Source organism: Peromyscus maniculatus, chromosome 12 (genome assembly GCF_049852395.1).
Source record: "Peromyscus maniculatus bairdii isolate BWxNUB_F1_BW_parent chromosome 12, HU_Pman_BW_mat_3.1, whole genome shotgun sequence".
NCBI lineage: Eukaryota > Metazoa > Chordata > Mammalia > Rodentia > Cricetidae > Peromyscus > Peromyscus maniculatus.
Window position 1 is genome coordinate 36,974,926 of NC_134863.1, and position 26,999 is coordinate 37,001,924.

The 26,999-nt window shown below is 41.7% G+C and overlaps 1 protein-coding gene across 2 annotated transcripts in view; it reads right to left on the reverse strand.

The window, feature by feature from the left end:
- Cd96 (CD96 molecule) overlaps positions 1–25,889 on the reverse strand; it is a 77,910-nt gene extending 52,021 nt beyond the window's left edge. The window contains exons 1-4 of one of the 2 annotated variants that reach the window (XM_006975808.4): positions 25,720–25,889; positions 23,279–23,632; positions 13,435–13,553; positions 2,900–3,107 (exon numbers count right to left, since the gene is read on the reverse strand). In XM_006975808.4, the coding sequence (XP_006975870.1) occupies positions 2,900–3,107; positions 13,435–13,553; positions 23,279–23,632; positions 25,720–25,780 (742 nt within the window). In that variant the 5' untranslated portion in view covers positions 25,781–25,889. The remainder of the gene's footprint in view (positions 1–2,899; positions 3,108–13,434; positions 13,554–23,278; positions 23,633–25,719) is intronic. The other variant, XM_076548920.1, reaches the window with a different exon arrangement.
- Between the last annotated feature and the right edge of the window lie 1,110 nt (positions 25,890–26,999).

Consider the following 26,999-nt stretch of genomic DNA (forward strand, 5'->3'; position numbering starts at 1 on the left):
ACCCCTGCTCTGTTTTCCAGGATGACCTCTCAGATAAATTATTATTATCAATATCTTTAGTGTCCGCATGTAATTTATTTGGGGATACTTTTACAGTTTCACTTTTTGACTGAAGAAAATTTTTTTTCATCCAATGTACTTTGGTCGTGTTTTCCCTCCTTCAGCTTCTCCCAGATCCCACCCACCCCACTCCACAGGCTTTTTTCCTTTCTTTCTCTTCAGAATATAATCAGATGGAAAAAGCAAATAACCAGAATTAAAAAACAAAAACATAAAACACTTACATACATGGCCGCAAAAGCACAAAATCAGAAACTAATATACAAGCAAAAAGATCAGTAAGACCAAAAAAAAAAAAAAAAAAAAAAAGCCCAGCAAAAGGTCTTCCAAGATACCCTTGAGCTCATGTTGTCTTGGCATCTACTGCTGGACCTGGAGGCCTGCCATTAAGTGCGGTTAATATAACCAGTGAGACTCCATTGGAGAACACGGATTTTCCCCTTGCAAACAGATGTCGGGGCAGATGGCTTCTAGGCTAGGGGTGGGAGCCCCTGTCCACTTCCACCTCTCAGCACTGGGGCCCCATCTCAAATAAAATAATTTAAGTCACAGTCTTGCTTAAATGCCTCTCTCCCTCCAATCCAAACCAAGACACAGAAGCTGACAGATGAAACAGTATTTCTGAACTCTTACCAGAAACAAATACAAGCAGAATGAAGGTCCTGCAAGAACTTGAAAGTCCCAGGGGAGTTGAGAGAGGGAGTCTATGAGCTTGAAAGGGTCAACTGTTCGGGTTCAGAGTAGGGAAGAGCAAGGAAAGCCTCAGGAGCGAGTTGGTGGGGAATGCGCAGGTGCGGGCTGCCTCTGCTCCCTGCTCTCCAGAGTTAAAAATCAGGCAGTGATGGCTCCGGAAGAAGAATTAAGTGGTGTAGTGCATGATGGATGGATGGATGGATTGGTGACACATTCCATCATTAAAATGTTTCATATTTTGTTTTGGCTTATTTAGTGTAGGTAAACCCTACTGGACAAAAAGCAAATTTTATTTTTTTCTTTATTCATTTATTTAATTGGCAGGGTTTCATGGCGCAGCGTGCACTCAAACTGGTAATCCTCCTGAATCAGTTGCCCAAACTTACAACCTAAATAAACATGCCTATCAGAGGTACAGCAAAATCTTAGAGAACCTACTTTGCATCTAGCAGCATGTCTATACATAGTATATTTACTAAAGAATTCCATTAAGCAATGCAAACTGAACATTGTAAAATAAGCAGACGGAGTTCCATATTTCTAATCACCGTCCAAAAGTGTAAAGAAGAAGAGAGGAAAATGTCCAGACAGGGAGATGTAGAAACAGAGAAGGTGCTGAATGTGGGATGTAAGAGTATGCATGCCTTCCAGACCAACATGAAAAACTCTGAGGGCGGCAAAGACATGCAGCCAGGCTTTACATGTTGACAAGGCGATTAGATCATGCTGCGGCACAAAGATCTCGCCTAAATTAAAATGCATATTTCTTCCCACACCCTGGATGCCTGCCTTCCTTGGCTTGCCAATGGCAGGGCCAGATGAGTCAGTTTGTGTTTCTGCTGAGACAGTCACACCCTGGAAGTGAACGAAGGGTGCTATCGGTACAATAGAAGCCACTCACAGTCTGTTTGGAAGTCTTCATGGGACACCACTGTCTAAGCTTCATAGAGAACTGATGGCAGTGGATAATTATGATCTAGTCCATTCTCCCAGGAGACATGGGAGAGAAGGGAGGCATAGAGGGAAAGGAAGGAGGAGAGGATTGGAAAGGGGACAGGGAAGACAGTGAGGCACAGGAGAAAGCTATGTGCATGAAATTCCATTTTAAATGAATCTTGCCTCAGCTATTCCTCTCTTTATAATTAACTTTGTGTTTTCTTCCACCGACTGAGTTTTCTGACCTCTAATTCAATGCAATAAGTTTCTAAATTAAAAAAAAAGTTTTTATATTTTATTTTATTTTGCCTGCTCTGTCACTCAGAAAGCTGAGGAGCAATCTAGCAGGCCCTTATATTTTATGAAGTTTATTCTCTCTTTGTTTACCTCATTTCAGAAACAATTGATTACCCATCCACGTGGTTGCTTTCCCCTTTTGCCCTCCTTCAGAATGCCTTTAAAAACGGCAGGTCATGGTCAGAAGAATAAAAATAATCGCCAAAGCCAGGGGCTTCTCTTGAGCAATATTTCCTTGCACCAGGAAGCCAAACAGACCATTCCCATTTTTCTCTTCAAATTGCACCCCGCAGAGTCTTTACATTCTGGATGAGGTTGTGGTGCATTTCACAGGTCAGTGTGATAAGGATCAGGTCAGAGAGCCAGCCCTGTGGGCGCCACTGTGGGAAGCCCCAGTGGACTTTCACCCTAGCAAGCTCTTGCCTGATGGCTCTTGCAGGGGCCTCCTGCAGTTGCTCTGACTGTAATCAGCTGCTTTTTCTCATGGTGGCCTTATTGCACTTTGCACCAGAAAATAACTCAGATAATTAGACAGCCGAGCAATTAGACTTTGGCAGTTATAATTAAAGAGATCTCCAGTACCCCTAGGAAACATTACGCCTGCAAACAAGGTAGAGGCCACCAAGAAGCTGACCTGTATGCGGCTCTCTAGTAGCTTTATTCTATTAACTGAATAATTATTCCTTAGCCTTCCACCTTTGGTGCCACCCCCAACGAGAATGATAGGAATCAAGGAAAACAGAATTGCAGGAGTTACCCTTGTATGGCTGCTGTCCAGTGTAAAAGCGGTGGGGCGGGGGGGGGGGGGGGGGGGGGGGAGGGGGGGGAGGGGGGGGGAGCTTCCTCCTAAGGGAAGAGCACGGTCTGAGGCGTTGACAGAGGTGGCAGAGAGATCACTGAACAAACTCCTTACCGAAAACCTTGACTGTAGTGGAGGTCTTCCAGACTTCTAGAGGACTGACTCTCAAGTGGCAAGAGAATGTCGTGCCATCATCTTGGATTTGGACTGGGGAGAGGTGGAGTTCACAGTCTGTACCCAGCTCCACTCTGCCTTTAAATGACGTGGAATTGCTGATTCGGTCATCGTGAGTGAAGAGAACTTCCTGGACTCCATCTTTCTCCTGGAGAGAGAAACAGTACTCCGTTACAGAACACAGAGTGTGTGGATGTGCCTCAACTGACTGTTTCTTCAACACTACTTGTTTAAATTCTGTGTATGTGTGTCTAGGTGTAGGTGCACATGAGTGCAGATGCTTGTGGGAGCCAGAAGAAGGCATCGAATCCACTGGAACTAGAGCTGCTAGGAGAGGCTCAATGTGGGTATTGGGAGCTGAACTCAGTTCTTCTGGAAGATGGACAAAGACTTTAACCACTGAGTCACTCTTGAGCCTGACAAGTCCTATTTAAGCGTTAGTAAAACAAGGATGATGAAGATTTGAAATGGGAGGAGATTGAGTATATTACTAGAGAAAGTATTGTTATTCTTACAATTTAATAAAAATGACTCCTTTTCCTCCTAACATAAGTAAAAACATGTTCTGAACAGACCTAAACATTCAGCCTTGCTTTCAGGGCAGGAGAGCATGCTAATAGCAGACCCTCAAGGCTCATTTAGGAAGTCTCACTGTTAAGATGTGCTGGGAACACTGTTTGGGTTTTGATGGTTAGTTTTTTTTACATCACTTTCCTAATTCCACGTCTCTGGTCTTCCTAGAATTCCCTAAGAAAGGGCCTGATTTAGCCCCTTTCAGAAGCAGGAATAGGATGAAGTTGAGACCATAGAGCAAAGAATTTAAGGAAGACGTATTTTCAGAGTCTGGCCCATGACGGGAAGGCACCCGTGAAGAAGTGGCCTCCTCATATTTTGTCCTTGTCATGGTTCTTCATTGCAGTCATGGTCCTAGTCCTTGTTTGCTTCTATGGCTATATTGGCCTCAGAAGAACTCACCAAAAGTGGGGTCTAAGTGTTGATTATTTGGCACATGCTGGGAGAACTTGACTCCTATCTTTCATGTCCTGTCTTGGGCTGATGAAGAAAAGTTCCTATTATTATCCCCCTACCCAGATTTCCATGGCAAGCCTTGTGGTCACAATGACTGTCAGTGTCCACATGATGCCGACCAGCTTCCTAGGGAGGACAGGACTCTTGGGGAGCACAAGGCAGTCTGCAGGTTAAATTCCTTCTCTGTGTTCGTCTAACTCAATCTTCTCAATTAGCTGCTTGAAAACTGTTCACGGCACACGTTTCCCCTCAAGAGATTCACATTCAATCTGTCTGAGCCCAGGCCTAACCTGGAACAATTTTTGAAGTTCCTCGGGGGAGCTAAGGCTGAGAATGGCTGGCCTAACTGTAAACTTTTCTGATGAATTATTATACACAGGGGAAATGGGCGGAGCCAAAGGGAAGAAGGGTGAAGAGGAATACATTTGATAGGGGGACAGATTTAAAATAATGAATGAAACTCTCTGTGACTTGGAACCTCTAGTTTAAAAAGTTAGATTTGGGGTAGAAGTAGAATCTAGGTCGATGAGTGAATTCAGCACAGAAAGACTTATTAGAGTAATTATATAGAGATTTCAAGATAATACTAAATAGCAGTCTTATGTAAACCACAATTCTTTGGCTTAGTCTGGCTGAGATCGTTAACAGTGTCATATGCAGATGGATCATAAGCCTTACCCCCAAAACAAGGTATGCACCTTTACAGCTTGGTAAATCAGTCTTGGGAACACGACCTTTAATATTCCTTTTGAAGAAGAGCAAAGGGAGGATGTGTTCCCAAGACGGGCCCAGGAGAGTCCTGAGTACCAGCAGAATGAAGCAGAAGGCATTCCATCGGCATCACAGACCTGAAGGCAATCATTAAGGAAGCTGGCTCCCCCTGCAGGACCTTCAGCACAAGGTACTTCTCACAGCATCTTGAATGTAGGCTGGTTTTATAAAGATTTTGTAGTTCAAAACGTTCTTGGAGTGTCTTTAATGGGTGTGGCTTCTAACGTTACTAGGAGACTCATTCTCCCAGCAAACTCTGGTCATCTGGCTCTTCCAGCCTTCCAGCCCTTCCTTCTGTAGTGTTCCCTGAGCCTTAGGTGTGGCAGTGTAGATGTAGCCATTGGAACTGGGCTCCACAACACTGCATTTTGATTGGTTGTGGTTTTATACAACGGTCTCTGTTTCAAAGTCCCCTTCTTCATGAGGCATGAGGATTACACTTCTGGGTATAAAGACAAATGATTGCCTACACAGGAGCTGTACAAGGACAACACCAACATCCATAACAAAGTGGGCAGGGAGAAGAACATGGTGCCTCAAACCTATACAAAGAACTACAGGAAATCAAGGAACCCCGAGAGTGAGAAAATGGTCTTCTCTAGGGAAGGACATACCAATTGGTTATCTAATACCAAGTGGTCAGCCCTGAAAACATACATATAGTCATGTAACAACAGTTAATGAAAAAAAGAAGCCATGCATTTGAGAATGAGCAGGGAGGAGTATGAGAGAGAGAGTTTGGAGGGAGGAAAAGGAAGAGAGAGGTTACATAATTATAATCTCAAAAATAAGAGAAAAAAGAAAGTATTCTTAGCCTGCCAACAGTCAATCATGAATCCTAAGGAAGCACATGGGGCCCTATCCCTCCCTGACGAACTACTGACTGCTGATGGGTTCTGGTGGAAGGGCAGTAGCCATCTTTAATTTTGTTCCCACTGATAAGCCAACCATACTCCAATGGAGAATTCCAAACCCACAGTCACACAGATGGCGCTTGTTAAATGTAGTGGGTCACAAACTCAAACAGAAAGAGGTGAATGTGGGAGAGGATCTTGTGGGAAAAGAGGGGTGATGGGGTGGGAGGGAGATAAGAAGAGTCAGTTGGGTGAGGGTGATTCTAATGCATTACATGCATGTATGAAATCGTCAAAGAACAAATTTAGTAAAAGTTATTTTGAAGTATTCTTGCTTGTTCATCGTGTGGTTTTTTATTTGACATAGTCCCATCTGTCTCATTGTTAAAGAGGGTAGATATAGAATGGAGACTGGTAAAAACTGCTTTGGCTTTTATTATATATCAGGGAATGGCTTACTGTGATGCTTTCCTTGATAAAGATAGCATCCATCCATGTATACCAGTGTATACAACAGTTGTTTTGTTTTGTTTTGTTTTGTTAGCTTTCCCTTGGCATTTAGCAGTGGCAGAGGGAGAGGGTAGCTTTGTTTAAAGGTGGAATTCAGCTACAAAGTGTCCTGAAGCCTCTCACATGAGGAGATCATGAGGGATTCTAGTCTGCAGTGGCAAGAACCTGCATGTGAATGGCCGCTGTCACAGAGTAAGTGGGGAAGGAGTGGACAGAGCTCGTTCAGATAAGCTATCCAATGCCTAGAGCTAGGAGAGGGGGAAGTTCTGTAATTATGCTCTGACTGCAACTGAAATGCTAAGTTCTCATCATTAAAGATTTTTATTTTAAACTATTTATTTTTTTGAGAGTATAACTACATCACTTTCTCCTCCCTTTCCCTCCCTTCAAAGTCTTCCATACACTCCTCCTTGTTTTTGTTTTTCAAATTCATGGCCCTTATTTTATTGTTGTTACATACATATATGTATAATATATATATACTATATATATATAAACACTAAATACATACGTACAACCTGCTCAGTCTACGTAATGATACATGTATGTATATTTTCAGGCTGACCATTTGGTAATAGATAACCAATTGGCTAATAGATAACCATTTGACAATAGCTAACAGATCGTCTTTGACCTGTTTAATGCACACTATGTTCTAGGCACTGCAAAGCTTCTTCAAGCTTATCTTATACTCCTTACACAGTCTGGAATAAATTAAGGCTATCTTGCCCATGGCCACACAGAAGAAGAAGGTACTTGAACCAAAGCATTTTAAAGCTAGGATGCCCAGAACCAAGGAAAATCATGCCTTGGGACCACATCTAGAGCAAATCTGAACCACTAGATAACTAAAAGTTAAACTTTTAGGTGTATCTGAAATGAGAAATTCAGGATAAATTCTAGAAAGCGAGAAACCTTTATCCGGGCAGGATGCTGGTTGAAAAGGTTCTTATGTTATATCAACGCATTAGTGGTGACTAGTATTATAACGTATATTTCAATTCTTTTTTGGTATAAATGATCTCAGTTGACCTGCTCTGTAGGAAGACTGTCAGGGAACCACACACACACACATAGTGCCTTTATTTCTCTTTTTTTTTCTTTCTGTTATGCAGAGAAAAAATTATCCACCTTTCAAAATGTTAATAAATATTCAAAAAACTTTATGGGTTTACATCTTATGTAAAATGGACCCTTTTTATTTAATCAACTTATTTATTTTATATCCTGACTAAAGGCTCCCCTCCCTCCTCTCCTTCCATTCCCTCCTTCCACCTCACCTCGCCCCTCAATCCACCACTCCTGGGTATTCACTAAGATAGTGACAGGCCTTCCTTGGGCATCAGCAAAGCATGATACATCAAGCTACCACAAGACCAAGCACCTCCCACTGTATTTAGACTGGGCAAGGCAATCCAGCATGAGAAATCGGTTCCCAAAGAACCAGCCAAAGCAGAGGGACAGTCCTGCTTTCATGGCCAGAGTCCCACAAATAGATCAAGCTACACGACTGTCACATATATGCAGAGGGCCTAGGTCCCATGCAGGCTCCCTGGTTGTTGGTTCAGACTCTGTGAGTTCTCATGAGCCAGGCTAGCCAAGGCTCGGGCCAATGTTTGGCTGTGGGTCTCTGAATCTGCCTCCATTAGTGACTGGCTGAAAGCTCTCCAATGACAACCGAGGTTGTCACCAATTCAATCACAGAGGATGGCTTGTTCAGGCTATGCATCCACCACTGCCAGAAGTCTTAATTGGGGGCCCTTGTGTTTTAATGTGCAGTATACATTTAACTAGCTGTGTAGTCCAGACACTTAGTAGGTGGTCCATAATACAAGTTCACTTCTGCCTGGTTCTTCCCACAAGCACTCTGTGATTTTTATGAACATTTACTATATACCCAGATAAATGGGAAATTTGGAGAATTATTGCCGTGGTTTAAATGGTTTTGTTCCTGGACCTCCAAAACATATTCCCAATGCCACAATGGTAGAAGGCGGTGCCCAGTTGGAGGTGCTTGGGCTGTGAAATCTCCCACATGAATGAGCCACTGAAAGGACTTGTGGTGATTGGAACACAGCTCACTGCCAACACTACCAAAACAACAACCAAACCAAAAACCAAAAACCAAACCAAACCCAAACCCAAAGCAAGCAAATAAACAGAAGGAGGCTTGTGGGAGTAGATTTCCTCTCCTCCACTCCTCTGTCAGGTAGGGACACAGTAGTCAGCATCAGCAGGACAGCATTCAAGCAACCGTCTTGGAAGTGCCCGAACGATGCGCCATGATTCTGGACTTCCCAGCTTTCAGAGTTGTGAGAGAATGGGTCTCTGGTCTTTATAAACTTGCCAGGCTCAGGTGTTCTGTGACAGTGACACCAAGTGGACTAAGATGGTTAAAGTCGAGAATGGCTCTGTTTATCCCTCCTCTCTCTGCTAAATCACCACCAGGCTCCGTGATGACCTTGAAGGCTCATGAACCACAGGTGGCTTGCAGAATACTATTCCTCGGACAATATACTTAGAATGTGGCTTCATAACAAATAGCCAACTATTTGGGACTTTGTCTAAAAGCTTGATATTTTGTTTTCCATGAGTTTTCCTTATATATATTTAAAATATCGTATTAAAATATCTATCTTGACTACTGGCTTTGCTGTCTCCCTAATGTTGCTTCCATGGATAAGGGCCTTCCTCATCTCACCATAAATCAAGCCCTTACGTTGCACAGCCAGTGTGGACTTGAATATACCGTTTTCTCTCAAAGGCCATGTTGTTAGTGACTTTTCGACATACAACCTTACAAGAGGTAGAGGGTTGTCTTTGCCTTATCTACTTGTAGTCTATTTGAGATGAATGCCTCACCAGAAACAGCTACAAATCCAAGTTCCAAGGAGGGACATGAAATGTGTCATTAAATTGCGTACAATGGTTTGGCAACAGAATTAATGTGGTAGGGACTGGAGAGGTCATATTGAATCATGGAAAATTGCTCTCCTATGCTCCTTTCCAGCTCACCTAATGCTAAAATTCGCCCATGGAGCCTTCTCTGTTTTTGTGTTGGGCTCAGGATTTCCAGTTCCGCAGAGGGACGTTGGCATGATTTGATTTAGTGGTTCTGTCTCGTCTCTGGCTGGCTTCAGTTGCCTGGAGCCAGCTCGGAGTTAGCACTGGCTGTATTGAGCACCGGACACAGCGGGGGGTGGGTGCTCTGGGCTTTTTCACAGCCGTTGCTGACTATATTGATCCCTGCTTCTCTATCTCCAGTCTACTTCACATCTTCGAATTTTCTCCACGTGTTCTCCTCCCTGCCAGCGGTGTCATGACAGGCTGCTTGCCCCCCTCCTCACATTCATTTTCAGCCGCACTGGACCAGTCTATTTCTCACCACCATTAGTTGTTAACCCTTTGTAGTTCGGCAGGTACTTTGTGTTTTGATAACAGCCAAGACAACAATGGTCGGCTGCCACCAAGAGACTGTGATGCTGTTTCTAGATCTCAAGGTTTCATAGGCACCTTTGAAACCATTGCTTCTTGCCTGATTATAAGACAGCCCAAATATAAATATGATGAAAATTTTAAACAATGTAAGCATCTAGTGTTCAGTTATGTGACATTACCATGAATATTGAATGGTTTGAATGTTGTGTCCTGGTCCCCATATGAAGACCTTTTAACATTTTATTTATTCTTTGAGGATTTCATACATGTATACTGTGTATTTTGATCATATCTACCCCTTGCCCTTCCTTCCTCTTCCTCTTGGATCCCTCATTGCCTCCTTCTCTGTGCTGTGCCCCCTTCCTTTTCCCCTTCCTCTTCCTCCTCCTCTTGTTATTTTCCATCACTTACTAAGTCTAGTGATGCCTGTATGTGCATGGGATTAGGGCTGTCCTCTAGAATACGAGCAACGTACCAGGGCCACATCTCTGAAGAAAACCCTTTCAACCTCTCCCAGTAGTCATCAGCTGCCAATAGCTCTTCAGCTAGGGGTGGGGCCTCATGAACCCCTTTCACATCCATGGGATGTTAGCTGCATTGATCTTGTGGAAGTCTTGTGCAGGCACCTGTAGCTGCTGTGAGTTCATGGTGCAATGGCCCTGTCCTGTCATATCCAGAAGACACCATTCCACAGACGTCTTCTTAACCTCTGGCTTGACAGTCTTTCTACCATTCTTCTATAATGTTCCTAGAGCTTGTGTGGAGTTGGTATGATAGAGATGTCCCATTTATGGCTGAATAGCCCATAGCCATTTATAATTGGTATTAGTTGTGTGTATCTGTGGCAAAAGGAAGCTTCTCTGATGAGAGGCGAAAACTGTACTAATCTATGGGTATTATGATAAGTATTTAGATAGGCCTCTTTCTGTTTTCTCATTTTAAAATACATTTTTATTATTTTGAAGATTTCATATAATGTACTTTGATCATATTCATTATGCCTCCTACCCCTAACTGCTCCCAGCCCACCTACCCCCCTTTACGTCCTCCCAACTTTGTGTCCTTCCCTGTTTTTAGAAATAATCCATTGAGTCAAATTTGTGCTGTTCATGTATTACTGGATGTGGGGCCATCACTGGATAGAGGTAGAACTACAGGAGCCACACTTTTAAAGAAAACTGATTCTCCATTACCACAGAAGCCATCAACTGTCCAAAGCTCTTCAGGTAGGGGTATAGGATTCTGAGCACTTTCTCCTCCATGCCGGGATGTTGACTGCCTTGGTCTTGTACAAGTCTTATGCAGGCAACCACAAGCCACTATGAGTTTGTAGGTAGTGGTGAAGACTCTCTATTTAGTTCACTGACTGTGAGAGCAAATATTTCCTTAAGATATTCCCCAGCGTATACTATTAATTTGTATATATGAGTTCCAGGGTCTTGTTATGACATATGCCTATCTTTTGCTATTAACTGTTTTTAATTATGTGGCTTCAAAAAGCTTTTCTGTATTTATCTGATAAATTATTTTCCCTGAGTACTACTAATTTTTTTTTACATTTTATTATAAGTATATGACATGATAGAAAATATGTCTAATATAATTTTATGTCCCTGTAGAACCTAACACTCAAATCAGATTCACATCTGTTTATTGGATTGAATTAAAATTTATACTGTGGGAAATCACAGGATGATAGTTTGTAATGAAAACATAATATTAGAATGTATTTAGAAACTCCCAGAATAAGCCTGAAGAATTTCCCTGATGCTGCTATGTGTCCTAGGAATTAAATAGCAAAATTAGCATTTGCTATTTATCTACCAACTCACATCCCAACTAAACACACACAGTCCTCAATTTCTTATTTATTACTCCACTGTTCCCATAGAGGCTCACAACTGACCTTTTGTGTTTTTGTAAGTACCTGAATTGTCGTGTGACAACTGAATGTTAGAGACACTGTGTTCGCGTCTGATACCTATTGATCTCAGTGCAGTACAGCCCTGAATATAACTCTCCCAAAGCAAAGGATCTCCTCAACACAACCGACATGAGACCAGGTACACATAGCAAACATATTTTTTTTTACAGTGATATTGAGAATCCTAATAATAACTTTCCCCCATGAGATCAGCAACTGAGTTAATTCGATTTTATAATTCCACATACGTGACAACATGACTTTTATTTTCTGGAGACCTGGGTAATGTTTGTCTCTAGACCTCTTCCCAGGGTTTAATGAAACACTCGGTGCAGGAGGCCTTTGCAGTTTCCCCGAGTTTCTGGGCTCAGCACAGCAGGTTTCTGGCCTGCTGAGCTTATCTTCATCATTTCTACTCTTTGGCCTTTTACTTAAAGCCACATGATTTCCTGTTTGTAAGAATCTGCGTGACCTCTGCAGACATACAGCCATGATGACTGGGGGAGCTTCCTCTGTTTCCTAATATGGGGACGCTAGATGTTTTCACGCCAGACTCAGTAAATCCTAGAGCCATCAGAAGTTAGGGCACGGCTGTAAGTCAGTGAAGCAAACAGATTTTGACATTTAAAAAGAAAGTGCACAGTAGGAATTTAATCAGCATATTGCCAACACAATATTCCCTTTGAAGGAAGGATTCTTTCAAAGGGATCCCTCAATTTGTCTATATTACAATCTGGTCTTTAAAGCCACAGTGTGGCTTGAGGGTCTATTGATGTTTAAAACTCACCCTCTCGTTCTGCAACCTAATTTGCACTCTCTCCAGCCCTCATTTATTCTAAATGTCCTGATGGGATCCATAGGAAATGTCTATACCACCTTCCAAGTTTCCTTGAAGGACACTACTAGATAAAGGAGACTTACCATTTATCTAGTATCAGACACCGAATGGAGAGCTGGCACTCATTAGCCAGGCCAACGGCATGCACTTAGTGACCATCAGTTTAACATGAAGATGGTGGAAAGTGACCTGAGTTCTATTCCTGGGACTACATGGTGGAAGAAGAGAACTGACCCCTGAAACCTGTCCTCTGACCTCCGTACACGTCGTGGCACCACACCCACACTCCCATTAAATAAATAAACACAACTTTTCACAGTCCCCATTCTGGCCATTTGTAGTGGTTTCTAAAGGTCGTGGTTACTGCGGGCCTGCCGCCCCTGCTTTAGTAACAGCTGAACAGTGGCGTGCTTCTACAGAGCCTGTTTTTCCCATACACACACAGTTCACAGGTGTTTCAGACAAGGCATATTTGAGTGTGCGTCTGCATGTCTGTGCGTCTGCATGTCTGTGAGTGAGGGAGTGTGTGTGTGTGTGTGTGTGTGTGTGTGTGTGTCTGCATGGGTGTGGGCAGGCACCTTTGGAGGTCAGAAGGGGAGCACTGGATCTCTTGTGTGCCTTTTAGTGTCCACTGATAGAGCAGCAAGCACTCTTAACTGCTGAGCTAGCTCTCCAGCCTTTTCTACTTAGATTCCGTAAGCATCAGGTTTTGCGTTTCTTGATTAGAGCAATGCCAAATTGTAGCAATGCAGGTTCCGGGGAAGAGAGTCTCTATCTCTAAAATGTTCTTTGTAAAACAAATATTTGTGACTCAGGGCCTCTGTATGTGACTCCTCCCCAGGGCAGCATCACACTGTGTTCTCTCCGCAGGCTTGGTCTGGTTGGTAGTTTGAAACAGAAATCAACCTCTAGGAGCCAATTTCAGAGTCCCACTGCACGCATCGCTGCCTGCCTAGTTAGAAGACACCTGAGTGCCCTTTCCTTCCGCCCCCGGCCACTGGCATAATGCCTGTGCCTCATCAAGTATTTCTCTGTTATTGCTTGCTATTCATTTCACCTCATTAATATTTAAAGATCATTACAGTTATTCACTGAAAAGGGCAATGCTTACCACCAACCATGAAAAGGTGAGGCCAGGTGAAGTTTCTGAGGAGGCATTTTGAAAGCATGGTATTTTCAGAGTCCGATTTGCCTCTGTTTCTATTGTACGGTTGCGTTCATCTTGTGTGTCTGGAATAAAGCACACACATAAATAAAGGGAAGATGCATGGATCTTGGCATATAAAAGTACACTTGATCAAAGAGACCAAAACAGTTTAGAAAAGAGCTTCATCTATCTTCAAGACACCTATGAAGTAACGAGGCAGAACCCCACTGTAGTCCACACTGTTTAAATGGCAACATTGGGCCAGGAAAAGCTTGGGGGAATTGCTCGTCACTGAAAACTCACAGAGAAACTGTTTGGCAGTCCAACTTTGAATTTGGCATGCTCTTCTGCTTTAACCTAAATAGGTCCCTCCGTCTTCAGGCCCTCCTTAGAAAGAATATGAAGTCTTATAGCCTAGTTTCTAATTGCATTTTAGAATTTATTAGGACTTTTTTTTTTCTCTCACAGCAGCTGAAGGTTCGCAGTACAAGTGAGCAGAAAATACTGACAGTTGCCATGTACATTGAGTTCTTACCTTTACACACACGGCTTCCTCTGCTGTGAGCATGTCACAAAAGAGTAGTCCATCTGCCATCATGAATGAACCTCCATTCACAAGTCATTGCCTCTCAAAGCCCCCAGCATGCTGTGAGGTTTACGTGATGTGTCCTCTGGGTTCCGACAAGTGCATATAGTGACATTCACTTACACTAAACAGAATCCTTCACTGCTCTAGAAACCTTTTATCTCTTCTGTCTGCAGGACTTTGGTCTCAGGAGAAAACCCTCAGTTTCATATGACTCAAGTGTCCCCTAGAAAACTTACAACAGATGTAAAGTTCTATGTTATGATTTTAGGGGTAGGGCAAAGAAAATGTACGTGTTCAGTATACATGCAATTTGTTTCCAAATCTTCCTTATCTGAAGTTGTAGTTATGGAACCCACAGATATGGAGGGTCATCTATATTACTCTAAACCTATATATTTTTTAGAAGACCACTGTCTATTAATGTTAAAGAAATTTAACCACCATAATATTTCCAAATGGAGTTATTTGTATAACACCATCAAAATTCTAACACGTTGCATATCACTTTTTAATTTTATTTCAAAAATTACTTTAATTGTTTTGATTAAATATAGTTTAAACATAGTAATCTATTAATATCTATGTGCTCACAGAATGAATACATATGTTAATAATATTTTAATGAACATTACCCAAATATACAGTTACTATATTTTGTTATTATCTTTTATTTATTATTTGACTTTTTGATCTTGCTATATAGCTCTGAGTAGCTTGGTGTTTGCTACATAACCCAAGCTGGCTTCACATTCATCCCAACTCTCCTGCCTTACAGGTGTATATCATCACACTCAGCTCTACTTTTGAAATTTGCTCAGATTCTGGGCATAACTTTTTAAGTATAGCCGAAATCCTTCAGGCAAACAGAGAAGGTAAATTAAAATCACCTAGAAAGTATCTACAACAGCATTAAACTATGACATGTCCCCATTAGTAGACGGTGGCAAAAATACTAGACCACAGTAGTAGCAACTGTGCAGAAAGAAAACAGGAAAATGGATCGTGCTTCTCGCGGGCTTTGGAACCAGGAAAGTCCACTCCCACAGTGGGTGGTCTCTGTAGAGACAGCAGGTTAATCTGAGAAGAGCAGCAGGGTTGGAGAAGGGGGTCTGTGGGCCCCAGATCACCAGGTTCTTCTTGGGGAACAGAAAAATTCCCCCATCCTGGGACAGATGAAGGTTTGTGGGATGTTCCCAATGCCGTGAAGAAACCCCCGGGGAAAGAATCTATATTAAGTGACATAGATCCGATATGAGAAATCAAAGAGGAAATTCAGATAAAAGTGGGAGACAAAAGGGAAGGAAGTGCATTGCAGCAGTCCCACAGAATAGTGTTTACCTAAAAAGAGCAGATCGGGGGCTCTAGACATGACAAAGTCTACAGAAGGAGCCAGCCTGGCAAGCCTTCCATGGTAAGAATAAAAACACACTTAAGCTCAAGCAATAGGAAAATGAATGGAGTAGAATGAGCTGGAAAGCTACAGTGAGGACAAGACCAGAGAATAAAATAGCATTCATACGACAAGGAAAGCAGAGTAGCAATAGATCCACACATACATAGAAGCTACAACTTCAATATGAATGGAAATTATATAAACTGCACAAAACCCGTGAAGGCTGATACATGAGCTCATTGAAGAAAAGAAGACTTGTGGAAAATAGGTGACGCCATTCAGAAAATCATTTCCAAAAATCATTCTAAGAATGAGATGAAACCAGAACAAAACTGAAACTATATGTGCACAAAAGCTAGTGTATTGAGAGAAATTTAAAAAGTCAAATGAGGGAAATATTTAAATAAATAGTGTTAAAAATAAGGTAGTCAGATAACATGGTAAATACAAAGAAAAAGTATGTGTGTGTGTGTGTGTGTGTGTATGTGTGTGTGTGTAAAACAGAAGACTTTGAAGGGGAAAAATCAAAGAAGCATGGAATAGCACAAATGCTAAAAATCATAATTTATAAATTTTTCTTAAATAAAAAATGACTAGCATATTTTTAAGAAAACTGACTTAGGATGGACACTATAAATTAGAGTTTTATGAAAGTATTTAACAAAATCAGCTCTAGAGGAATAAAATGAGACTACTGTTAGCAGGATTTGGGCAGCAATTCTATGATAGGAAATATTGATGGAGTATATTTAATATACCCAAATAAAGAATATGTGACCTATAGATCTTAAATCCAAGAAAATTAACCTTTTAATATAAAAAATGCCAGGTATTTTTAGGGTCCCATCAAGACTCAATTGTTTTACCAGCATTTCCCACCAATAGAACACACAGACCAGATAGTCATCCTCATAAAGGCTTACAGTGAGTCTTGGCTATTCACATTCGGCTCTGGTAATACTTGTTATAAGGAAGTGGATACTCATGAATATATGTTTAAAAAATAGAGGGACAGAAAATGGAGAGGTAGGAAGGAAAGACTGGCTTATAGGGAACAAAGAGGTAGGCTAAAAAAAAAAAAAAAAAAAAAAAAAGACAAATAGCCAGGCATGGTGGCACACATCAATAGGCAGAGGCAGGCGGTTCTCTGAGTTTGAGGCCAGCCTGGTCTACAAAGTGTGTTCCAGGATAGCTAGGGCTGTTACAAAGAGATACCCTGGTGCAAAGAACTGAAAAAAAAAGATAAGTACAAAGCTGGGTAAGATGCTGAATATGACCATTTCATATCCCTGGACACTGATGAAGGGCAACATCAAATTAAGAATCATCTTTTTCTTGTAAAACTGCTATCGCCTAAATCAAGACATTAGGAATCTTCACCCTTCTCATCTACAGCTTATTTATTCTGTCTCCTGCTACCTTGGTGCTGGAGAAATACTTTAGCAGCATAGAGCCACCTGCAAAACTCTGCAACTTTTCTCCTACCCAGAGGCCATTGACACACACTGGGGACTTGATTTTAGCCAGAAATGTGAGAGAACAATGTTCACTTTCATTGGCCAGCCTGTGGTGTTGTAATAAAGCAGCACACACGAACCAAGCTGGTGGGAGTCCAGCTAGACATTTAGTGTAGATCACCTGGAAACGAGAGTCCTGAGGGCCAAGGTAAGATGTCCACATGTTCTAGACTGACTGCAAAAGCACACATTTGTGGGTGGAGGACACTGAAGGAGGCAGCCTAGATCTCTTGTGAAGGATGCCGGCTTGAGAGCCCAACTCTAGTGACTTTATCTGGCCCTAGTGCTCATCTCTGTGTGTACCATCAACATACAAATTTAGGGATGAAATTTTAGTGTTAGTTAAGGAGGGACCACTCAAACCCTAGCACTTAAGAAGGCAAATCTTCTTACGGTTTTTACATATTGAATGGGTAATTTCACTAGATGTAGAAATGCTTGGTAGACTGTTATTAATCTTAGTATTTGGGGCAAGTCTTCTGATCCTTGGCGTTTTTTGATGAAAGGTGTTTTTGATTTACTTACTTATTTATTTATTTTATTTTTTTATCAATGAGTTTGCTTTTTCTTTTTTGGTTCTATGTTTTACTTGTTTTCATTGCTACTTTTATGACTTTTCTTCCTCTTTGACTTTCAGCATTGTATGATTATTGTCTCGGTAGATGTCTCTGTGTTTGTCTTATTTGGACCTTCTTAGACTTTCGGAGGGGAATTGATTAACTGATGAGAACTATTAAAATATTGGGCAACATTGCCCTTATCAAAAGCAATCATCTTGTTTCCCTTCCTGCCTATGATAACCTGAAAGTGTTTTGTTAAGACATGAAGGGAGAGGGGGACTAGGTGGGAAGAGAAGGCTATTAGCAGGAGTGGGAGGGAGACAAGAGAAGGTAACATGGGGGAATAAGATCAAAATATATTAGATGTGTGTGTAAAGTGTCACAATGAAATCTGTACTTACGTGTAATTAATGTGTGCCATTACAAACTTGATAAGACTTCCCCCTACTCTGAATAGTTTTACTACCTATTCTGGGACTCGGTGCCCCCATCTTCTCAGAAATCAGTTGATTGATTTTGCCCGCTTGTGGTCTAGTTAACTCTTTTGAAGCACATCCTGTCCAGATGCCTTGTCACACCATACCACAACCTCAACACAAAGCTTCGTCCAAACACTCCCACTCCTTCCTTTCCTATGGATCGGTTGCCACAAGCTGTGTCCATACTTACTGTCCCCATTCCCCTGCCCCCCACTCCCCTGCCTCCCACTCCCTGCTCCCCATTCCCCTGACCCCCACTCCCTGATCCCCACTCCCCTGCCTCCTACTGCTCCCCACTTCCCTGCCCCCCCCCCACTCCTTACTCTTCCTCCCATCTGATTTCTTTTCTGTTCCATAATGCCACCAACACAAGCTCCTGCTAAGTGGTCAATACCTTTCATGCTCCTAAATACAATCCAATAACCATTTGTCTTCCCAGAAGCATCAGAATTGATGGCTGCTGCTTTTATGCAATTATCTTTCTAGGCTTCTGTGACCCGATTCTCTTCTCTTCCTCTTGCCTTTTATCTACTCTTCCCTGTCCTGTGGAGACATAGCTCTCCACTCATCACGGTGTTCTGAGTTGAAGGACCATGTTGGTTTTCTCATTTGATTTCTCTGCCTAGATGGTTTCTTTCATGACTAGAAATTTCCATGCTCAGAAAACTTACTAAAATGGTTATTTTTACTTAAGCATCTGTGCTAGCTGAGGGGCAGCATAGCCAATGGTGTACATGCAATTTTTCTCAACTTCCTGCCCAAGTTAAACATACAAAATATAACCTGAACGATCTCTGTACAATCTGGTCAGGTCCCAGCATCCCTTAACATAGTGAGTAAGTTCCATTCTGAAAACCAAATCATCATTGCTTGGCAATGTTTTGAGTTTCAAATTCCACATGTGCAGCACAGCACCAGATCCTATGGAGAACCTACTTAAGCATGGTTTTGGTCTGGACATTGCTCTCCATCAATCTCGATCACCCTACTCAGAGTTACCAGCATGTCTCCTCTGTGTTTCTTCTATTATATTATTTTCTGACTTGGTTGAACTTCCAACTATCCTTTCTGCTTTTCCTCAATTCATTTCCTAGAACATAGTTGAAACAAACTAATAAAACATTCCATTTTTGCAATGCAAAATGAAAAGTATTAAGCAAAACAGCCCCAGTTAGTATCTAAGGTTCTTGACTACAGTAATCTGGTTCACTAGCCTTGCTTTCAGTTGCTTTAACTGCATCTTTTTTTTTTTTTTTTTTTTTTTTGCTCTAGTCATAACTCTTTTTAGAATCCCCATGGTCGACACAGTCAGTTCCTGCACCGCAGAGCCTGTGTAGAGTCTGTTTGCTCCAAATCTTGGTTAATGACTGCATACATTCTCATTCCCCACACCAACCAGATCCACTTCCTCTCTCAAGTTTGTGCCCTCTTCTAGATTATTTTTCTAACCCAGAGTCCAATTTGTGTTGCTCATATATACTTATAGGTGTGGGACCATTCACTGAAACATGATCTACCTACCAAGGCCCAGAATCTTAAAGAAAACCTACTCTTCCTCTCTTAGAAGCCATCACCTGTTAATAGCTTCTCAGCTAAGAGTGGGAGCTAGCACGGCCCTCCCCATCCATGTTGGAATGTTGATTGGTTTGATCTTGTGCGAGCAACCACGATTGTTCAGCATTATACTTTCACGATTAGAATGTGACTATTCATGGCCCTCATCATTCCTCCTTTTTCTTGCGTTGCTGTTGGTAGAACTCAGAGCCTCCCGGAGCTGGCAGATGCTGAGACACTGAGCGGCACCACCAACCCAGCTATTGCTACTCCATCTCTTTCCAGTTCTTCACTCTGTTTCTTTGGACAACATTAACAATCCCCGGGCTTTGGTTGTAATTTGGGAATTTAAACCAGGTCTTTACAATTCATCCCAATAACCACAATTTTTCATATGCTAAAAAAAAAAAAAGCTAGACTCTGAAGTGGCATTCAGATTTCTGAAATGTAGATTTTTATAAACCAAGGACTAACTCAGGGAACTATACTTCTTCAAATAATTCAAAGACTCCTCACTTAGGGAGAGATGTATCAAAATGAAATGAAGCTAAAGCAGACACCAAATTAATTATTCATTGCATTTCCATTCCTAGCCACAGCTTCTGCACCCTAAGACACACAGCAACAAAATACTATGAAAAGGGAACAGCTAGCTGCCTTTCTTTGTTGAGCCCTCAGGGGACATGAAACTAGACAATCATGGTTTTGCAAACAGAGTGGGAAGAATGACTCAGCTGCCAAGAAAGAGGAAACAGGAAGTGGTAATTAACCCAGCCACCTCTGAGCTTTGGCCTCGCCTTGCTTGGACTCCTGTATCACTTCGGTTTGTGCTTCTGTATGTCCTTCCTAAGTGTTTGCATTCAAGGGTCCGCCTTGCTGATGCACCTGGCTTGGTAGCATGAATGTGTTGCAGAAGCTTAACAGGGAACCTGATATGAACAGGAGTAAAAGTCAGGAAAGATCACGAGAATGCAAGGTGGAAAGATGGCATACTGTTGGATGGGGACTGGGCCATGTTGCCAGACAGCAGGCACCACCTCTGGGTTAAACTCTCTCTCCTTCGCTCCATAGTAAGCCTATGCTTCTGTCACCATTACGTAGGACTTTCTTCTTTGCTTGTTTGCTTTTTCATAAATTGTGACCCTGTAGCGAATACACAATCCTAACACCCTTTCTTTATCACTAGGCCATTGTTTTCCATCGGATTCAGAGGATCAACAGCAAAGCTCAGAAAGAAGACCAGAAATTTTCCAACCACAGAAAACATAAGTTCAGTCTGATTCTCCATCTATTTACAGTTTTCAGTAGCTACAAACATAACTACCTCGTATTACCTTTTCTTTTAAGAAATATATTTTTCTTAAAGGCAACCTCACTCATTTCTGAGTATCTCTTTTCCATTATTGCCTTCATTGGAACCATAGAATATCCTCGGTTTTACAGAGTGTACCCCAGTTCTCCAGAGGATAAATAAATAGTGGTAGTTTTGTATGCCATCAGTGGAAGATACAACCACATTGCCATTTCTCAATGGAGTATTGATCAGGTCCTCAGAGATGCGATAGGATAATCTACTGGGGTTGGCACAATGTACCAAAGCTGTGTCTAAAGCCAAAGTCTAGGTGTGCTCATGTTAATGTCTCAGAATACCTCATTGGATCCCAAATCAGACCACTCTAAACAGAAAAAGAAGTTCCTTTTAAATAAGAATTGAGAAATAAAGTCCTTCCCTGTATTATCATTATGACTATTAACACTAGCTATTTGCAATAACCCTACCTTATTTTAATATTTATTTATTTTATTCATATGAATATTTTGCCTTCATGTACATATGTGTGCCTGGTGCCTGAAGAGGTCAGAAGAAGGCATCAGATTCCCCCATATCATGGGATGCTGGGAACTGAACCTAGGTCCTCTGCAAGAGCAACAAGTAGTCTTAAGTGCTGAACTATCTCTGTAGTACAGCTCCTACCTTTCAGTAGGAACTATAGCAAGTGCTTTACACAGATTGCCTTATTGAATTATCAAGATAATAGTACCCATGAAGGAAGAACTGTAAACATCTACATTTGTTCTGTCAGAAACCCAAAGCCTAGTAACCTGAAATGATTGTACAGTGGGAATGGTGATGTCTACAGCAAGTGGCACATCCAGTGCACTGTTGACTCCCAGAATCCAAAGAACCCACAGCTAAGCGTTGCTCTGAGCTTCTGTCTCCCTGTATTTTAACCACACTCCACCTGTCCCACTGTCAGCTGATCAGAAGTTGTATTTCATTCCGTTTGATGGACTCCAACTTTACACAGAGATTATCCAAACTTCATTGTTTAGGAGCAGCAAGAGTCAGACATGGAGAGGAGCTGAGAGATCCATACCTGGTGTGTATCAGGGCAGCCGCATGCCTCCTTCAGCAAGGCTTTCCTGAGGTAGCTTTTGTTGTTCTTTTCTCCTATTACCAGGCTATTTACCCCTTGAGTTTAAAACATTCAATTTCCAGTGCACTTTCCATTTGCTGAATTTTATTTTTATCTGTTCCCATTAGCAGAAATAGAAATCATTTTACCTTAGAACCAGGTGATGTAGGGCAGGTATTATCATGATAATGTCCAAAACAGGCTCAGAGAACTTACGAGACAGGCCCCAGGTCAGATTCATTTCTAGCCCGAATGAACCTAGAGCTTCAATTCAGGGCTCCATCACCAGCACAGGCCCTGGAAGTCTGTCCAGTCTGAATGCTGCATGTTCAGGAGCCTCTATGGCCCATTTATCTATAGTAAACATCCACATTCACTTTTGTAAATTCACTCACAAAGCCACTCAACCTCCTTCATCTTTTATCCCAGCAACTGGCACTACCATGCAGGTGTGCATACCAGAAGTCCAATGTCACCCTCAAAATTCCTTCCTTCTTCATCCAGATGCCCTTGTCTTACATCCACTCTATGATCAAGTCATGTATGTCTTATACTCAGTATGTAAAATGCATGACTTTCCTTCCGTATCTATCAGACTACCACTGTATCTCTTCTCGATAGCTGGAAATGGTCTTCTAATCTATTCCCATCAACTCTTCTTTGTCCACATTAAAGCCATTTTCATACTGAAGTCAGGATCATTTTTTTATATATAACATGTCAGACTACAAATGTCATCCTAACCTCTTGCTGGAAAAAATTCCATTTCTTTTTATGATTCTTCTATAGATTTCATTGGTTTGAACACAGCCAACCAGGTCTGGCATGATCTGGTTCTCACTGTGTCCCTAGCCTTATCTATGAATCGACACACTGTAGTCCCACTTGCATATTCCCATTTCCTTAAACCTTGCGAAACATTTCCCATGGCTGCCCCCACCTCACTTCTAGGTCACTCACAACCCCCACCTCCTCTAAATTGCATTAAGGACTGACTACTCACTCCTTAGACTTCAGTTTAGGTCTTCCTTTCTCGGCAACCATTTCCCTGGATTCGCCATGCTCTCTTTTACCTGCTGTACTTCTGCTTATTAACACTCACTGCTGTTGCAACTTCTCACTTATCTGTGGCATTGCTTGATCGGTTGCTACTTCCCTTATCAGACAGTACTTCTTTCTGCTAAGTCTCTGTACGTCCAACACCAAATCTAGAATATGGTTGTTGTCTTTGTGTATTTGCTACGTGAGTGAAAGCCACATGAACTGAGAGGCATCCTTTCTTGTACAGATTATACTCACGAGGTGCCACAACGAGGTTGTAGACTCTAGTCTGGATGCCTTCCGGGTACAGAGTAAAGCTGCACTCGTACTTTCCGCTGAAGGTGGTAGAGATATTCCTTAAGTACAGAGTCCATTTTGTTACATTCTCCAGAGTTTCTTCGAAAGTCACCTGTGACTCACAGGCATGGCCCAGGGAACAGTATAAGCCATACTGGGGATGATAAACAGCAATTGGGTCAGATTGATCAGTAACCTTGGACCACTGCATCTGTACCAAGAAGTCATTCTCCTTTGTTTGGCAGCTCAAGTTGACATCAGAATTGGGTGGAGCATATATGTCTTCTCCTGCATTGAATATGTCTTCCCATACTCCTGAAAAGGAAAGATGTGAATAGTTTGCATCATTCACCTGGAGTTCTCCTTTAGGTGTGTGTGTGTGTGTGTGTGTGTGTGTGTGTGTGTGTGTAGTCTTTAAAAATAATTTTTAGTAAGCATACATAGTATAGAGTGACTCTTAAAAACCCTGTTAAGTTCACTGATAGGAGAGAGCAACTGAAATTCCTTCCTGGCTGCCCTAGGTGTGGAAGGCCCCTTGTGATTTACGATGAACAGAAGAACTATAGACACCTGCAGATTCCTATTTTTTTCATCTGCCCAAAAAGTAACTGAAGGTCTCTGACATGAATAAAATTGAGCATATTGGAAGACTTATTATTTTTTAATTATATGCATGAGTATGTGTCTGTGTGCAATGTGAGTGCAGATCCCCGTAGATCCTTCTAGAACTGGAATATCAGCTGGTTGTCAGTTGCCAGGTGTACATACTAGGAATGAAACTTAGGTCCTCTATAAGAGCAGAAAGTGCTCTTAATTGCTGAGCTACCCTTTTCAGCCATATAAATTAAGCTTAATTAAGTATCCTGGCAAACTTGGCATGAAACGGTTAATACATATAAATATAGTTGACCTTTCTGGGTCAACATCTGTAATAATTAGTCTAAGTATAGTAGTTATTTTTTCAAACTTTATTTGTAAGTTCTTTATAATAAAGTTACTTTTCTTTCAAAATACAATGTGTTTACAAGAGGTTTTTTATATATGCTAACATTTTAATCTTCATGCTTCCTAAGAGTGATATTGTTATGCCACCTTATCAAAAAGGAAAGCAAAGCACCGAGCAATGAAGTAGATCATTTAGAGATCACTCCCTTAAGGGACATGAATTCTCTTTGAAATTAATCACATCTGTATTTTTCCTTTAACATTAACTTCATAACTCCAAACTGCCTCCTACATTCAGCCTGGCTGAGTAGAGTAAGAGCCCTGACATTCTCTCTGAGGATGAAGGGAGCTTCATCTCCACGCAGTTAAGTCTCCCAAGGAGAAAAGAGGAGATACCTCAGGGAGAGGTACCCTAGGGCATCATCTCTACCTAGCTCATGAAATGCTCGACACAAAGGAAGATTCTATCTCCCATCAGCAACCCGACTGCATGGTACAGACCACTAAAAATGTGTTCAGCATCAAGCCTTTGATATGTCCTCAGCAATGCTGGTCCCCATTTCAGAATTTCCCATTACAGAAGTTATACATTATTGTGACAAGTCCCCCAGAGCTACAAAGGAAAGGATAAAAAGGTGACAAGCTGCTGACGAGAAACAAGACCTCAAAGGCACTCGATGTAGAGGAATTATTTGTGCATACATAAAGTTTGGGTAGGCAGAGGTCTGCATATCTGAGTGTAACTCCCTGGGAGGGATCCTTCAATACCTCTGAGCCTATCTCGATCACCAATTCCAATTTCCCTGATTCAAAAACTCTTACAATCTTCAGAACCATACACAGTTAATTCTTAAGACACTCAGGCTTTCAAAAATAATCTTTACTGTGGTATTCAGAACTAAGTTTTCATCCTTCGATTTTGAAACAGGCCTTTTAGGTTCTGGTTCCCATGGCCATAAGGACTCCGCTTGGCTTTCTAAGGCACTCCTTGTATGTGATTAAGACAGCATTCCTCCATCCACTAACAACATTGGTATTAAGGAGGAGAAATACTTGTTAATTTGAAGAAAAAAGAAATGCTTGAGACAGGATTAAAAGCTGAGCAAGACTTTCTGACCATGGACACAATTGCAGATGTTTTTAGTTTTCTGGAGTTGTCTTTAGGATGGTCCAGGAGCATTTCCTTTCCAAGACCCACAATTTTTCAGTTACTCAAGACTCTTTGAAGAGGAAAAATGGCGAGGAGAGACCAGAGCAAAGGCACAAACCATCCATTCCTCCTTTGGTTTTAGTGCTCATGAGGAATCCTGTCTAGACTCTAGCATCTTTCCCGTAGCTGTCACATACATCACTGACAACCTTATCGAGAGTTTGCCCTTTAGTGATCGACTCTTGCAGCAGTCATGAGGCATCTCAAAGGAGCCATCTGAAAGGACAGAATTGACTGGAAGTCTTACCCTTGAAAAACTGTATCTGGATGATGGAGTAAACAGCACAGAATGTCCATTTTCTCCCCATTGTCTCTCGAAGAGCTCACACCAACATTTCTGTAATGATCACCTGAGTCAACTGATGTCTGTAGCTAAGCAAACTCCAGCCACCCTATTCGTGCTCAAAAACCCCAACTCTACCACAGGGCTGGGGCTGTTGATCGCTTGGCAAGTCCCCAGGAAATGAAATGCAGACAGGAAAGTAGTGTGGTTCAGTGTAACCTTCATAAGAACAATGCAGAAACTGTTCTCGGAAACCTTGTGTCTCACCTCTAAAAGACTTTTTCATATCCCAAGATTCTCTCCTTCAGTCTCGATGTCAGTCAAACTGCTTCTAAAATCCAAACAAAGGAAATCGTGCAGAGCAGTCCCTGTGTGCTTTTTATACATTTCCTTTCAAGAATACAAAGTCATTTAGCAAACATGAGCTTTTGGCCTCTCATAATAGTGTTTCAGCCCAATCTTAAAATATATTTTCTTTCTAAAATTGCCCCAGGGTGAAAAAACAATGGTTAACATATTTGATTTTATTAAACTCTGAAGAATAACAGGGAGTAATGTCAGCTATCCGACTGAATTCATTGTCTAGTTTCTTGTAGGGAAATCCACATTTCTGGGGAGGGGAGAAGTGAGTGTCTTTTCCATCCCTTGTCTTGATAGGTTGGAGGCCAGATGGGAAAATCCCTCATTGTGATGGCCAGGTGTCCTTTTAGATGATGGTATAAGAGCTTTATCTGGCTAAGCCCCAAACCATAAGAACTACATAGTGTATCAGTGGGTATGTTAAGTAATATGGTCATGATGATTTTTTTCAGGGAGGATTAGGAGCTCAGATGCTTGAAGGGAAGACAGGAAGTGATGTAACTGCTCAGGGTACCTTTCTTTGTCATAGTTGGGAATTCTGATAAATCAAAGATGAGACAAAATAAAACAAGCCAGGAGATGTGTTATAAATATTCCATCTGAGAGTCAGTATCTCTGTTAGATGAGGACAGATAATATACTTGGAGAACTTGGCACTTCTCACTCCATTTGTCATCAAAATCCGAATTTACTGAATTCTCACTTGGTGTATTTAGACATCTCTTATTTCACTAAAATGAGCTGGGACTGACCTACTCTGGTGATGGGATGGCCAAACACCCTAATAGTTGTGCCAGAAACCCCATCCAAGGACTGAGGAATCTGGATGCAGACATCCATGGCTAGGCCCCCGGTGGAGCGCCGGGATTCTAATTAGCAAGAAA